The sequence below is a fragment of the Phaseolus vulgaris genome, chromosome 6 (genome assembly GCF_000499845.2).
Source record: "Phaseolus vulgaris cultivar G19833 chromosome 6, P. vulgaris v2.0, whole genome shotgun sequence".
In the NCBI taxonomy this organism is placed as follows: Eukaryota; Viridiplantae; Streptophyta; class Magnoliopsida; order Fabales; family Fabaceae; genus Phaseolus; species Phaseolus vulgaris.
In genome coordinates, this window is record NC_023754.2 from 21,267,557 (window position 1) to 21,280,447 (window position 12,891).

Sequence of the window (12,891 nt, forward strand, 5' to 3'; positions counted from 1 at the left end):
TCTCACTAGAATCATGGACTCTGTTTCACTCTTGTTTTTCCTTATACATCAAACCATCCACATAATGTTCTAATACAAAACAAAGAAAATAACTTCTAACAATTATGAAATAAAACAGAGATGAATAAAAGAGAAAAAAATGAACAAAATAGTAAAAAAAGTTAAAAGAAATAAGAATAAATATCTTTTTCTTCTTGTTATTAAATCAAAACAAATATTCTAAATATATACAACACTTATTCTAAGTTTAACTAAAAAGAGAAAGAAAATCATAATACACAAAAACAAAATAAAAATTATTCATCTTTATAAAAAGAAACAATTGATAATTAGAAAAGACACACTCAATTATTTTATAATTATTCTATTATATAAAGAGAAACAATTGATAATAAAAAGACACTCAATTAATATTTTAATATATTCTATATAACTCTACCCGTATTCTTTAATAGTAACAGATAAGAAAAAGTAAGACTAAAACAGAGTACATAATTTTAGTGAAGAGGTTACAGCTAAGTCAAACAGACCAACTTTTATCTGTGGAGTGATTTTCAATTTTTTTTCTTGAAGAGTAGGTAAAGTATTTTTGTAGGGAAATTGAGAGAGTGAAAAAGTGAGTGATCTGGAAAAGATGAATGTGTGTTGTGCGTGATGGAGAGGGAAAGAGTGAATGAGAGTGCGTCGGAGTGGTGTGAGGTTGCGTGAGTGTGAGAGAGAAAAAGTGAATGCGAGAATAAAAGAGACAAAACATAAAGTGAGATGAGAAGAACCCTAAATGTATATTTAATCACTATCATTTTACTTTACTGTACTGCAGTTTATTGTATACAAAATTTGAGAGGTTTGGTTTGAGAAAAAATGTATTACAAATTATAGTTAACTCATAATATTTTTAATCTTTGTTTTAGAAAATTTGAACAAATTTCAGAGTGGTAAGGCATCGACGAGATGGGACTCATAGGCTAGGAGTCTCTACTCGATTCAAGGTATAAATGCAAGGAGCCAGAATATTTCTCTTTTGATACCGCAGGCATTCAGCATTAATGCACCTTCTCTCTCATCTGAAATCAACAGGTATTTTTCCATTTTCACCACCTCTTGTTTTCTTTGATTTTTTCAAGTAACTTTTATCAGAGTAAGTATCCTTCCACTTTTCACATATTTTAAGTCCAACCATCTGCTTCTGATATATGTTAGTATTCTTTGTTCTCGGAAGTTTACAACGGTTGGTTGCCAGAATTTTTGGGACGGCAAAGAGAAGTATTAGAGAACAATGATTTCGGCAATTTCATGGATACCAAAAGGAGTATCAAAATCAGTACCCTTGGTTCTTGATCATTCTCTCCAAGAAGATCTTGAAGAATTTATCCCTCTCCAATCAGGTGAGTGAGACTACGAATAAAGATGAAGATGTGGTGGTGTAGTATCTGACAACATAATCCATGCCTTGAAGGACCTGCACATGGAACGTTATGATGATGAGGATGAACGTATTCATCTATTTATCCATATTTTGCCTCATTCTTTTTCTCTGTTATGTCATTTTCTCTTGCAGCTTATATTGATTACATGAATAAGTAGGATTTGAGTTGTTTAGTTCGGGGACCGGTGATCTATACTATCCAATCAACAACATGGATCCATATCTGAAGATAAAAAATTTAGTTCAACACTTCTATTATTACACGTCTGTTCAGTTTTTGATTTTATGACATTTGTTGTCAGGATTATGATTCTGAAGAACTTGAAGACATGACCAAATTGTTTATTGTGATAAAAGTATATTATACATTTTTCTATATCTGATTAGACATTGCTAGACTTATGAGTAATTTGTTTATGCTCTATCAGGTTTCGATACTTGAGAACAGAGAAAAGGACATGTATCGTCACCATGGGTTTCAAATTTCAGCATTCCCAGCTTTGCACCGCTTGGCTTGATTGCCCCTTTCAAGGAGGAGACAGAGGTAAAAAAACTGTGATTTCTTTGTCATGTATTAACTATTTGTTTTTGGAATTATGCTTTTATTTTTCATATGAAAATTGAATATAATGGTTACTGGTCTCAATCAAACAAGTTCAAGCTTTAGATCGTGAATCTTTTCAATTAGGTAAACATGTTAGATCTTTCTTTCCTTAAAAGTCTGATAGACATTGTAATTCTATTTTTTCTAATATTTATTATGAAATATTTGAGGATAAGGGTGTCACTTCCTTTGATTTTAATTATTTTATAAACTTCATTGATGAATTCTCTCAAAGTACTTGGGTTTATTTAATGAAAGACATGTGTGAATTTTATTCATATTTATCTCTTCAATGAAATTAAGAATTGGAAAGATAATAAAAATTCTTAAAAGTGATAATGCTAAGGAGTATTTTTTTCTTGTGTTTTCTTCATTCTTATCTTCTGAAATTTTACATAAGTCAACAAATTCTCATACTCTACACTAAAATATTATACAGAGAGGAAGAATAGATATCTTATTGAAATTGTTCCCTCTCTAACGCTCAATACTAATGTTCATGTTCATCATACAGTCCTCATTGTTTTTTTTCTGATGAATAGGATGTGTTCTTCCTCCTTGAAAATAAAGTTCCTTACTCTTTAATTTTTCCTAAAGCCTCTAGATCATGTCTCTCCATGTGTTTGGATATATTTGTTTTGTTCATAATGTTTCTCTAGATCTTGACAAGCTTTCTATAAAAGCTATTAAGTATGTCTTTTTGGGATATTCTCACTTTCAGAAAGGATATAAATGTTATTCTCCGATAACTAAAAGGTATTATATATATGTTGATGTTACCTTCGAGGAAATGCCTTTTTTCTTGTTCTCCATAGAACATTCTTCATTTAATAGGTTCTTCATGGACCATCTTGTGAGATATGTGAGAAACTATGCTCTGATTAAAAGCTGTCCAAAATCATTCCAAACATTCTCCTGAAAATTAGTTACATTCTAAAATGGAACATGTTATCACTTATCTGTTTTAGTCATATGGAAGTAGTTCATTTCTCTTTTATTTTAAAATTTAAGCAATGAGTTTTTAGTAATAAGTACGTGAATTTAATGTCTGTGTCAACTGCCCGTATTTGGAGGATAAGAAAGTATTCTTTGAAGCATGTATACCTTGAAACTTACATTACATTATCAGTGTCTCCTTGTAAGTCATGTGAGAAATTCTGCTGATTAAAAAGCTGTCCAAATCATTTCAAACTTCCTCCTGAAAGTTTAGTTACCTCCTAAAATCTTACACATTATCACTTGTCTTTTTTAGTCACATGCATCTATTTTTTTCTCTCCAAAATTTAAGCAAAACTTATCAGTAATAAGTGTGTGAATTTGAGTTTTATGAATAATTTTTAAGAGATATAAAATATAAACTTACAAATTTATAATATTTAAATAATAATAATAAAACAAAATTAATTTATTTATTTCTATCTTTTTATTAATTAATATTATTATTATGTAATATATATATATATATATCAAGTTGACACATAGTCATCTGAAACATGGTAGTTGAATAGAGATATAAGTAATGTATCGAAGAGGTGATTTTCTGAATCTTGTATTGTTTCAACCATGGTTGTTGCTCAGGGGAAGTCTGATTTAGTTTGTAAAATACATCGATGACTTTATATGCTATTGATATTTTGGAGGTGACAAGCCTAACAAATTGCAAGCCTATTAGCAATTCTATGGATTCAAATTAGAAATTAATAAGAGACCAAGGTGAACCCTTTTCAGACCGAGATAGGTATAGGAGATTGGTGGAAAAACTCATTTATCTCACTATAAGAAGACCTGAACTTTCTTATCCACTGGGAGTTGTGAGTCAATTTATGCAGAACCCTCACATTGATCAATGGAATGTTGTGATTCACACTCTCAGATATGTAAAGGGGATCCTAGGAGATCAGTGGCATGTTTTGATTCACATCCTCAACTATATAGAAGGGACCTTAGGACATACTGGGGAAATACACAAGTCTTAGGGTATTGTAATGCAAATTGGGCTAACTGTCCCATTGACAAGAGATCTAGCACAAGATATTGCATATTCTTTGGGGGAATCTTAAATATTGGAAAAACATGAAACAAATTGTTGTTGTCCGGTCTAGTGTAGAAACTGAATATGGATCTATGACTTTAGCTACATGTGAACTTGTGTTGTGTGGATTAAACAACTCTTTCAAGAGTTAAAATTTTGTAAAAATAAGTAGATGAATTTGTATTGTGACGATCAAGAAGCTCTCATTGCCTCCAATCCTGTGTTTCATGAGAAACATATATAGATTAATTGTCATTTTGTTAGAGAGAAATTGCTCTCCATGGATCTTATTAGTGAGTTTGTCAATTTTAATAAACAATTTGCGGATATTCTAACTAAATATCTAAGACGACCTAGGATTCAATTTATATGTTTCAAGATTTGTGCATATAACTTATATGCTCCAACTTCAGGAATGTTAAAATGTAATGTTATTTTATTATTATTTCTTTTATATGTATCTAGCTTTATGTTTAGGGTTTAAGATAAGTGTTGCCATATTTTTTAGATTGAGAAAGAGATAGCTCACTTAGTAACATGATATATAATTTTTCATATTACTGATATCATGAAAGCAATCATATATGTATCACTAACTCCTCTCACCACCATTTAAATCATTTGTTAGAAAGAAAAAACAAAATTATTCATTTACTAATTCATTTGGCAGGACAATAATCTTGATCTTTTTTTATATTCTATTCAACATCACTACAATCTAATTGTAGTTTTGAAACATTCTGTAATCTTCATTGTCTATCCTTTCTTAACTGAAAATTAATTATTACAGGAACAATTTACTGGAGTGATATGAATGAATTATGGAGAAAATAATATCTGTTACTATGTTCTGATTTATGCTTTCAAATATAGTATTACTGAAAATCTGAAACTCTTTTCCAATCTTTGTATTTTGGCACGTTGGTGGGCTGTTTGACATTCTGTTGTTGCTAACCTCCCAAAGTTTGCTCTTCGAGATGACAGGGTGGTTGAAATCGATATTGGGGGAGATGACAGTTGAAATCAGTGGAACTGCTTCTCAAGTCCAAACAGCTCAGTGATCTTGGTCTTTTAATCAACTTTAAAAAATTCAATCCGTAAGATGCTGCATGTCTTGTAAATATTTTTTTCAGTTAGATTTCTATCTTATTAGTAGTATGATTTTTTTTTTTAGTGAACAGCTTTTTGCAGTGTTCATTTGAGAGACCTAAAATATTCATTGCATTTTGAATTTCATCAAGATTTATAACTAAAAATGGAGAAAACTAAAGCTAGTTGAATTTCAAAATTACAGTTACCCATCAAAGTATCATCTGAATAAAAAATTGGGAGTAAATTTCTAATTTTTCTTGCAACCTTCCTATTCAGCTTCTCATTTAATTTTCAATCTTTTGTTTCTATGAGAGGCTGAGGGTTTTCTGAATTTGATGCTTGTTAAACCAAACATGCACTTTCCCTACCGTGATTAGTATGCATGGTAATCAAGCATTACGGTTAATGAATGTGGTGCAGAATTTTATGGCTGAAGCTGCAGCCGGTGGAGCACCAGCACAGCCGCAAGCAGGTGGTACTGCTGCAGAGCAAGGATACAATTCTTATCCATTGTTAGCAAGGAACCTTGCTTTACGTTTAGCCTGTTGTCTTAATAATAATTACATTTATACAGTTTTCTCCTCTCTCTGTAAGGTATTTTTCCTAGTTTTTGTAACAGATAAATCGATTCTCATTTTCATACATGTCAAACTATCCGCCTCACATACTGAAGAAAATTAACTACAAAATGGCAAAATAATCATGTAACAAAAAATCATTATTCTAAATTGAAAATGTAATTATAAATTTATCCAAGTGTTTAAGATTAATAAAGGGATTCTATTAAAAAATAACAAATACTTCTTAAAATCTTCAGTAGTAATTATTGTAAAAAATAATTTGGGGCTATTTTCTTTTCCGAGCATGGATCAATTTCATTGTATTCGGCCGTATGTCTTAAGAAGATTAGCGTCGTTTTATAAATTTGACGTGAAAAAATATAAATACTTACATTCGTTCAGAAACTTAAAATGGTGATAAGTTTGAATTTTCTTAAAAAGTAATAAGTTTACTTACATTTGGCCAGAAACTAAGTTTCAATTTAAATCAATACAAAGGTTGGATTTCTGGAATCATTGGAGTGAAGCTAAGAATATTAGCTTTGAAATAAGGATGTATTGAAGTTTTGTATGCGCACCGAAACAATGAAATTAATTGACTATAGATACACAACAGCTGAAACATTAATTCACATTAATGTAAAGAAAATAAAAAAAAAGAGAGAAAAATTGGTGGAGGGTCTAAGCTAGAAAAGCCTAAGTAATAAATAATGAAAAACTAAGGTGTAAGGGGAGACTTAGATGGGAGCTGCACATGTGGTTCTGAAATGACCTGTTTGATTGCAACGACTGCAATGCACAACCCGTTTTACGCGGCCACGGTCTTCTGCTCGGACCCGTTTCTTTCTGGGTCGACCTGGGGGCCGGAGTGACTTAGGAGGGTTAATAGTAAGTTGAAGTTGAAGTTGATCAACATCAGACACCCCCACAACCCCCTCAACCTCAGACAACTCCTTCCACAGAGACTTGTCAGGAATTGGGTGTATGGTCTGTGAGTATGTCTTTCTATAGTTTGCAACAGTAAAACAGCTTTCTGTGAATCTTTGCACATTCTGCCTAATAGAGAGAAGAGCAGCCACAGCATGTGCACAAGGCAAACCATACAGCTGCCACCCACGACATTGACAACAACGGGTCCTAATATCAACAGTGTTTGTTCCTTCATGTGATATAACTTCAAATTCAGCATCAGTGGCACGAAGTACCTGGTGTGTCCTTGCACGATCAAGAGCGTCTGTGACAACTCTCTCAGCTGAAGGTACAAGTATTGATGTCCACTGCATACTGGTCTCTCGCCGCTCGTTAAACCAAGTCATTAGTTGTCTTCTTATGCATTCCATCATTTGAACTATTGGAAGCCCAGATGCATCTAGAATCCATGTGTTTAAAGATTCAACTATGTTTGCTGCAAAATGAAAAAAACTTTGCCCCTCGAAGTATGCAGTAGCCCACAAATGAGGTGGAATTCTTCGAATCCAGTACGCAGCATCTTGTGATATTTCTTCAATCTCTAAAACTTTTGCTTCAAATTCAAGTATGGTAAGAACTTGAGCTGCTTGCCATAGAAGATCAACAAGTATTGTGTTATTAAACTCCTTGCGAAAGCTGTCACTCAAGTGCCGCATACAAAATCCATGGAAAGCAGTGGGAAAATTTGCTTCTACACCGTCTACAATTCCCTTCTGCCTGTCAGACAAAATTGTGAGCCTTGGCATGTTTTCAGTGTTTGTCTCCATCAGGTTATGGAGTTCAGACAGAAACCACATCCAATTATCCTCATTCTCCTCATCAACAACACCAAACGCCAAAGGAAAGAGAGCTCCGTCACCATCAAATCCGGTGGCTAGAAGTAATGTACCTAGATACTTGCTCTTTAAATATGTTCTATCAAGCTCCAAAAGTGGTCGACAAGTATTTAAAAAACCATATATTGATGCTTGAAAGGATATGAATAGGCGTTGGAAGCAATTATCAGTTGGATTTCCATAAACAGATGCAATACTGCCTGGATTTGTGCGTTTCACCTGTTCACAGTATTGTGGAAGTAAGCGGTATCCCTCTTCAAAAGATCCACGCATTGCAGCCATGATACGCTCCTTGCCTCTCCAAGCTTGCTTGTATGACAAAGTGATGCCATGAACCCTATGAATCTCTTCCAATATCTCCTTTGGCTTGCAATTAGGGTTCTCCCTTAGCCTTTGCTCCACTGAGGTAGCAACCCATTGCACTGAGGCTTGTTGATGGCCAAGATGTGAAATTCCTCCACATGTGTGATTCTCATGGATTGTCCTAATACTAAAAGTTGGAACACCAGGGAGTTTTGCTGCATGAATGCGCCAGGGACATCCTTCACTTCGGCATTTAGCAGTAAAGCGAGTCTTATCCGATTTTATAGTCTGCATCTCAAAGTGCAGAGCGATTGCTGTATCCCTTAATGCCCTTCGGCAACTCTTAACATCAGGGAATTCTTGTCCCACTGACAATTCATAATTAGGACTTATGGCTAATGTACGAGCCTGAATTACAGGGGATGTGGGAACCATAAGCTGGGATTCATGGACATCCATTTCTTCAGCAGATTCAATACTCATTTCTGGGTTCTGGACCATAGTCATGGCCATGTTCTCATCAAATTCCTGATTTTCTGAAACAGTCAAATCATTGTTCTCTGTTATGGTCAACTCATGGTTTTGTGTGGGAATGGGCATCTCATGGCCATCATGCTCGGGTTTTTGATCCATGGATAGCTCATCTTCATGCCCATACCTGTGAACACCATCTCCATCAACATGGTTCAGTCCCAAACCCAATTCATGGTCATTGGCAATTCCTAAGCCCAATTCATGATCGTGAGTTTGCCCCAGACCCAAATGCTGATCATCAGTTTGTCCCAATTCCAAATCATGGTTCCCACTGAGACCCAAACTGTGATTGTGGTTCAGCACCAGTTGCTGGTTATGACCAAGTGCTAAATTATGACCCTGGCCAATTATCAAATCATGATTAGTCATTGAAGACATGAATCACTATATATCACGACAATGAGAATTTGCGGATAGAACGCCAGCTGCAAGAAACCAGATAACAATAGACAAGTCAGATCAAATCATACAAATGTGAAGCTTAATGGTTATACACAACTAGATACGCTGAAAACTGAAAACTGAAGAAAAAAAACAGTTCAAAGGAGGCAAGGGAGTGAAGATACACCAACATTACCAAATCCAGTAACAGTATGAAATTCATACAAACTAGACTCGGCTACAAAGATGGGATGCATAAAGTACAAAACGCTCTCTCCGCTCTTAATAACCTAACTACCACAAGTTACAAATCCCAAATTTCATAATACAATGTCAAGTGTTAAGTACAATTACACTATAAGGATTACAGAATACAAGTCCATGATTGTACAGTACACTGTCAATAACTATAAACATGCCACTCGAACTTCATTAATTTATAAACCGTCCCACAAATAAATTGAAATCATAGGGTACACAATAAAAACCACCCCTTTTAAAACCGAGAGAGAAAACATCAATTTTGCAATCCAAATAAATTGAAGAAAAAATTGCATTGAGCTCAAGTTAAGAGTGGTGACTCCAGTGAAGCTAACCCGTAAAAAACTTCAACAAAACCCCCCCAGTGAAGATTTGAACAAAAAAGGCAAACTTTAAAAGGGAACATAAAATCCCAGCATAATTCAAAGCGATAATTAAACAAAAATTAAAATGTCGAAATTACAAAGCACGACCCCCAAGAATTGAAGGCAATAAATATGTTGACGATGAAGAGAATGAGAGTGAAATTACCTGAAAGATTGAAACTTGGAAGAAAAAAAACGGAACCCTAGGTGGGAATGGAAAGGGGTTGATCGAAAAAAAGAAGAAACGGGAATTTGAAAAAATGGCGGGGAAGTGGAGAAAATCGGAATTAGAAGAAGAAGGGTAAGGAGAAGAGAGGAAGATTGGGAATTAGAGGGTCCTCATGGGAAATCCATACCTTCAACCAAGCACCAACAGAGGGTATTTAGGTCAAACGAAACCACCCTCTTCTCTTTTCTTTTCCTTTCCTTCTAATTACTCTTTTGCCCCCACTTCCAGATTATGCTTCAAATATGCAACATTTTATCTTAATCATTTATCTTCACTAAATCATTTATCTTAATCAATACTTTACATTTTATTTTTCTATTCAAAGTTTTATGCCGTTACTTAACTATGTATTAAATACCAAAAACTTATTACTACACTAAAACTCATTCAATTATATTCTTTCTTTATCAGTACATTCTAACTCTTCACTTGTTATTACAAACATTTTAAGTCATTATTATTCAATTAAAGAAAACTCATGCAATAATGTGCTAACACCTCATTAAATACTTTTTTTCAGTTTTTTTTACATGTCTTTTAAATTTTATATCCAAAAATTAAGAATGTAATTCTACCTCTTGATTCTTGGTTTGAGATGTTTAATTATACATCTATAGAAAGTGAGAAAACAAATTAACATCATAAATAATATTTATTAACTACTACTTAAAAAATTATTAAATAAAAATTAATTTTTTAAAAAATAATTAATTATTATATTGACTAAATTGTATATTAGAATTTAAAATAATTTTTATTATTAATAAATAACTTTTAAATTGATATCAAATTAGCTTTCAAGATTTTAGCTACCAATTATTTATATTACATAGTTGAGTTGATAGTTAAAATCTTATATATCAATTTATAAACTATTTATGAATAATAAAAACTAATTTAGATATCAATAATGTTCTTAGTTTCTAAAATAGTATCTAATTTACTCAATATAACTTATCTTTAAAATTGATTTATATTAAATAATTTTCTTTTTCTGATTGTCTTAAAAAACTTATTGTTTTTAATCTTTAATTTATTTTTAAATTAATTACTCTTTATTTCATTTCATAGTAATGATATATTTAAATAGTAAAACTATTTTAATAAATTTATTTAAAAAAATACATGTGTATCATCATTATTGTTATTAATATGTAAAAGAAACATTAAATTGGAGTCATTATATAACAAAAAAAACAAAAAAAACTATAAATAAAAAATGTGGATAAGAGTGTGATCTAGAAAGACTGGTGTAAGTATTTCTTAAATGGTAACAATTTAGAAAGTAAGAACTATTGATTTATCTGGACAAATCTTACTCCTCTAACAATTCAAGCAAAACAATTTATTTGGTATGAATTTTAAGTTTAATTAGTCTAATCGAATATAATAATAATTTATATAAATATTAGATTTATAATTTATAAAGTCATAAAAAAGTATAAAGAAATGTGAAATATAAAGTAAATAATAGGTGGTTAAATATTATTCCTACTATATAAGTAAATAAAAAAATATTAAAGTATTTTAAAATATTAGTAAGTTAAACTTGCAATATATATTGAACAATAAAATCTACCACTTGAATAATAATTTGTTACTTGAAAATGTCACTTAGTAAAATAGAAGATGCACTTCAAAAAAAATTAAATTAAAAGTTTCACACTCAACTTCTATCTTATTTTAAAACAATAAATAATCGCATAAGCAAAATATATAGATAGCAACAATTTTAAAGTATATTAAAATAACAATCATCTGTATAATCCTACACCTACAAAATAATTTTTAATGCAGTGTCACAAGTTTTCAAACTTGAATATAAGTCTTAAATTCCTCGATCAATACAATTTTAATTTATCACATAACAATAAACTGAACAACTAAACAAATTAAATTCGCTGATAAAATTCAAAACAATTATCATTATTCACATATTTCAAATTAACTAATTATGAATTCACATGTAAGAATATAATAATTCAACACAACTTTTCAATTCTCAAAGCTTAATAAAGAACAATAATTAAAATCTTAATTTCTAATTACTTTATTCATAATGCAATCATGAAATTATATAAGTAATTCAACTTAAATATAAAAATTTTACTAGTTTGCTTATAATTTTATGATATCTTATTACTCAATACTATTATATATTGTTCGTAGTTCGTAATTATATATATATATATATATAATTACTAGTAATTTGATTATGATTCAACCACTAACTGATAGTAAATTTTGAAAAAAATTATAAATTTTCCCAAAAAAATCTTCAAATTTCAAAGTCAGGCAAATATCACTGTATAGAAAAAAATTGTGTAAGTTTTTACTTTACTAACTAAAATCCATATTATGGCTAAGAGTCATTTTTATCATGGCTTTGTTATGATTGATGATGCATTTTTGTCACATAAATAACTAGATTGATTATGTTAACACTGTTAAAAGATAGTAAAATCAATGGTTGAAAATTGTAACACTATCGATATAGTATAATTTGATCATATTATATATATAACGAGCGTTTTATATAAGAATGAAACGGATATATACAATTTAATGTTATTTGACTGCTTAAAAAAATATCATTTAATTTGTTTAAATACTCAAATAAGTGCAGTCTATTTTATTCTAGATACAATATAATGACACAATTAATATTTATTTTTCATTGCTTCATTTCGATCTTTAGTTTTCCTCAGTTTTGATTCTAGATTTTTTACATAGTAAGAGATATCTTACACAACCATTGTCATAACAACTGTATATTTTTTATTTTTGTAGAGTACTGAAACTGGTGCAAGTTATACTTGGGATTACATCATTTCACATATATATATATATATATATATATGTGGTGAGAAAACTAAACTGTAAGCAAAATATAAAATTAGATCAAATAAAATTAGATAAAATATTTCAAATTATGACAATTCTAGTTAGATTTGGTTCGTAGGTATGGAAAATCCTCCCATTTTTAATTCACACATTCATAACATAATAAATTAAATATTACCAAATTGATTTAATCAGCAACATCATATATGTTAACTAACAATTAACTATAATAAAACTCAAGTTTGTCTGTGTTTGCACATCTTGGAGCATTCCACTTCAATCATCCACACTGAAACTGGTAAGATCAAACATTTTGTCTCTACCTTTCCATTTATTGAACAAGACCCTTATCCAATAAGTATCTTAATTACTTTAAATATGAACTACATGCAGTATAAGATAATATTTAATATTGATAAATAGAGTGAGAAAAAAAATAAAGGGGCAAGTGAAAA

General features: G+C 31.0%; 1 protein-coding gene and 1 long non-coding RNA gene across 4 annotated transcripts; one reads left to right on the top strand and one right to left on the bottom strand.

Moving 5' to 3' along the window:
• Nucleotides 1-476: 476 nt before the first annotated feature.
• On the top strand, nucleotides 477-5,798 carry LOC137831801 (uncharacterized). 3 transcript variants are annotated; one of them, XR_011084482.1, is made up of 5 exons: nucleotides 477-780; nucleotides 912-1,077; nucleotides 1,220-1,970; nucleotides 5,047-5,159; nucleotides 5,575-5,798. It is a non-coding gene; the product is annotated as an uncharacterized lncRNA (long non-coding RNA). The 3 variants fall into 3 exon arrangements; XR_011084483.1 differs by having other exon boundaries at nucleotides 477-1,493; nucleotides 1,855-1,970; XR_011084481.1 differs by having other exon boundaries at nucleotides 477-1,077.
• Nucleotides 5,799-6,236: 438 nt separating this feature from the next.
• LOC137831808 (uncharacterized) lies at nucleotides 6,237-9,813 on the bottom strand. Its single transcript, XM_068639628.1, has 2 exons — nucleotides 9,530-9,813; nucleotides 6,237-8,781 (listed from the first exon to the last, which is right to left on the bottom strand). The coding sequence occupies exon 2, from the start codon at nucleotides 8,732-8,734 to the stop codon at nucleotides 6,452-6,454; it is 2,283 nt and encodes a 760-aa protein (XP_068495729.1). The 5' UTR covers nucleotides 8,735-8,781; nucleotides 9,530-9,813; the 3' UTR covers nucleotides 6,237-6,451.
• Nucleotides 9,814-12,891: the final 3,078 nt, after the last annotated feature.

Excerpts from the sequence above, each read along its gene's own strand:
- LOC137831808 (XM_068639628.1), bottom strand. The coding sequence starts at position 8,734 with ATGTCTTCAATGACTAATCATGATTTGATAATTGGCCAGGGTCATAAT.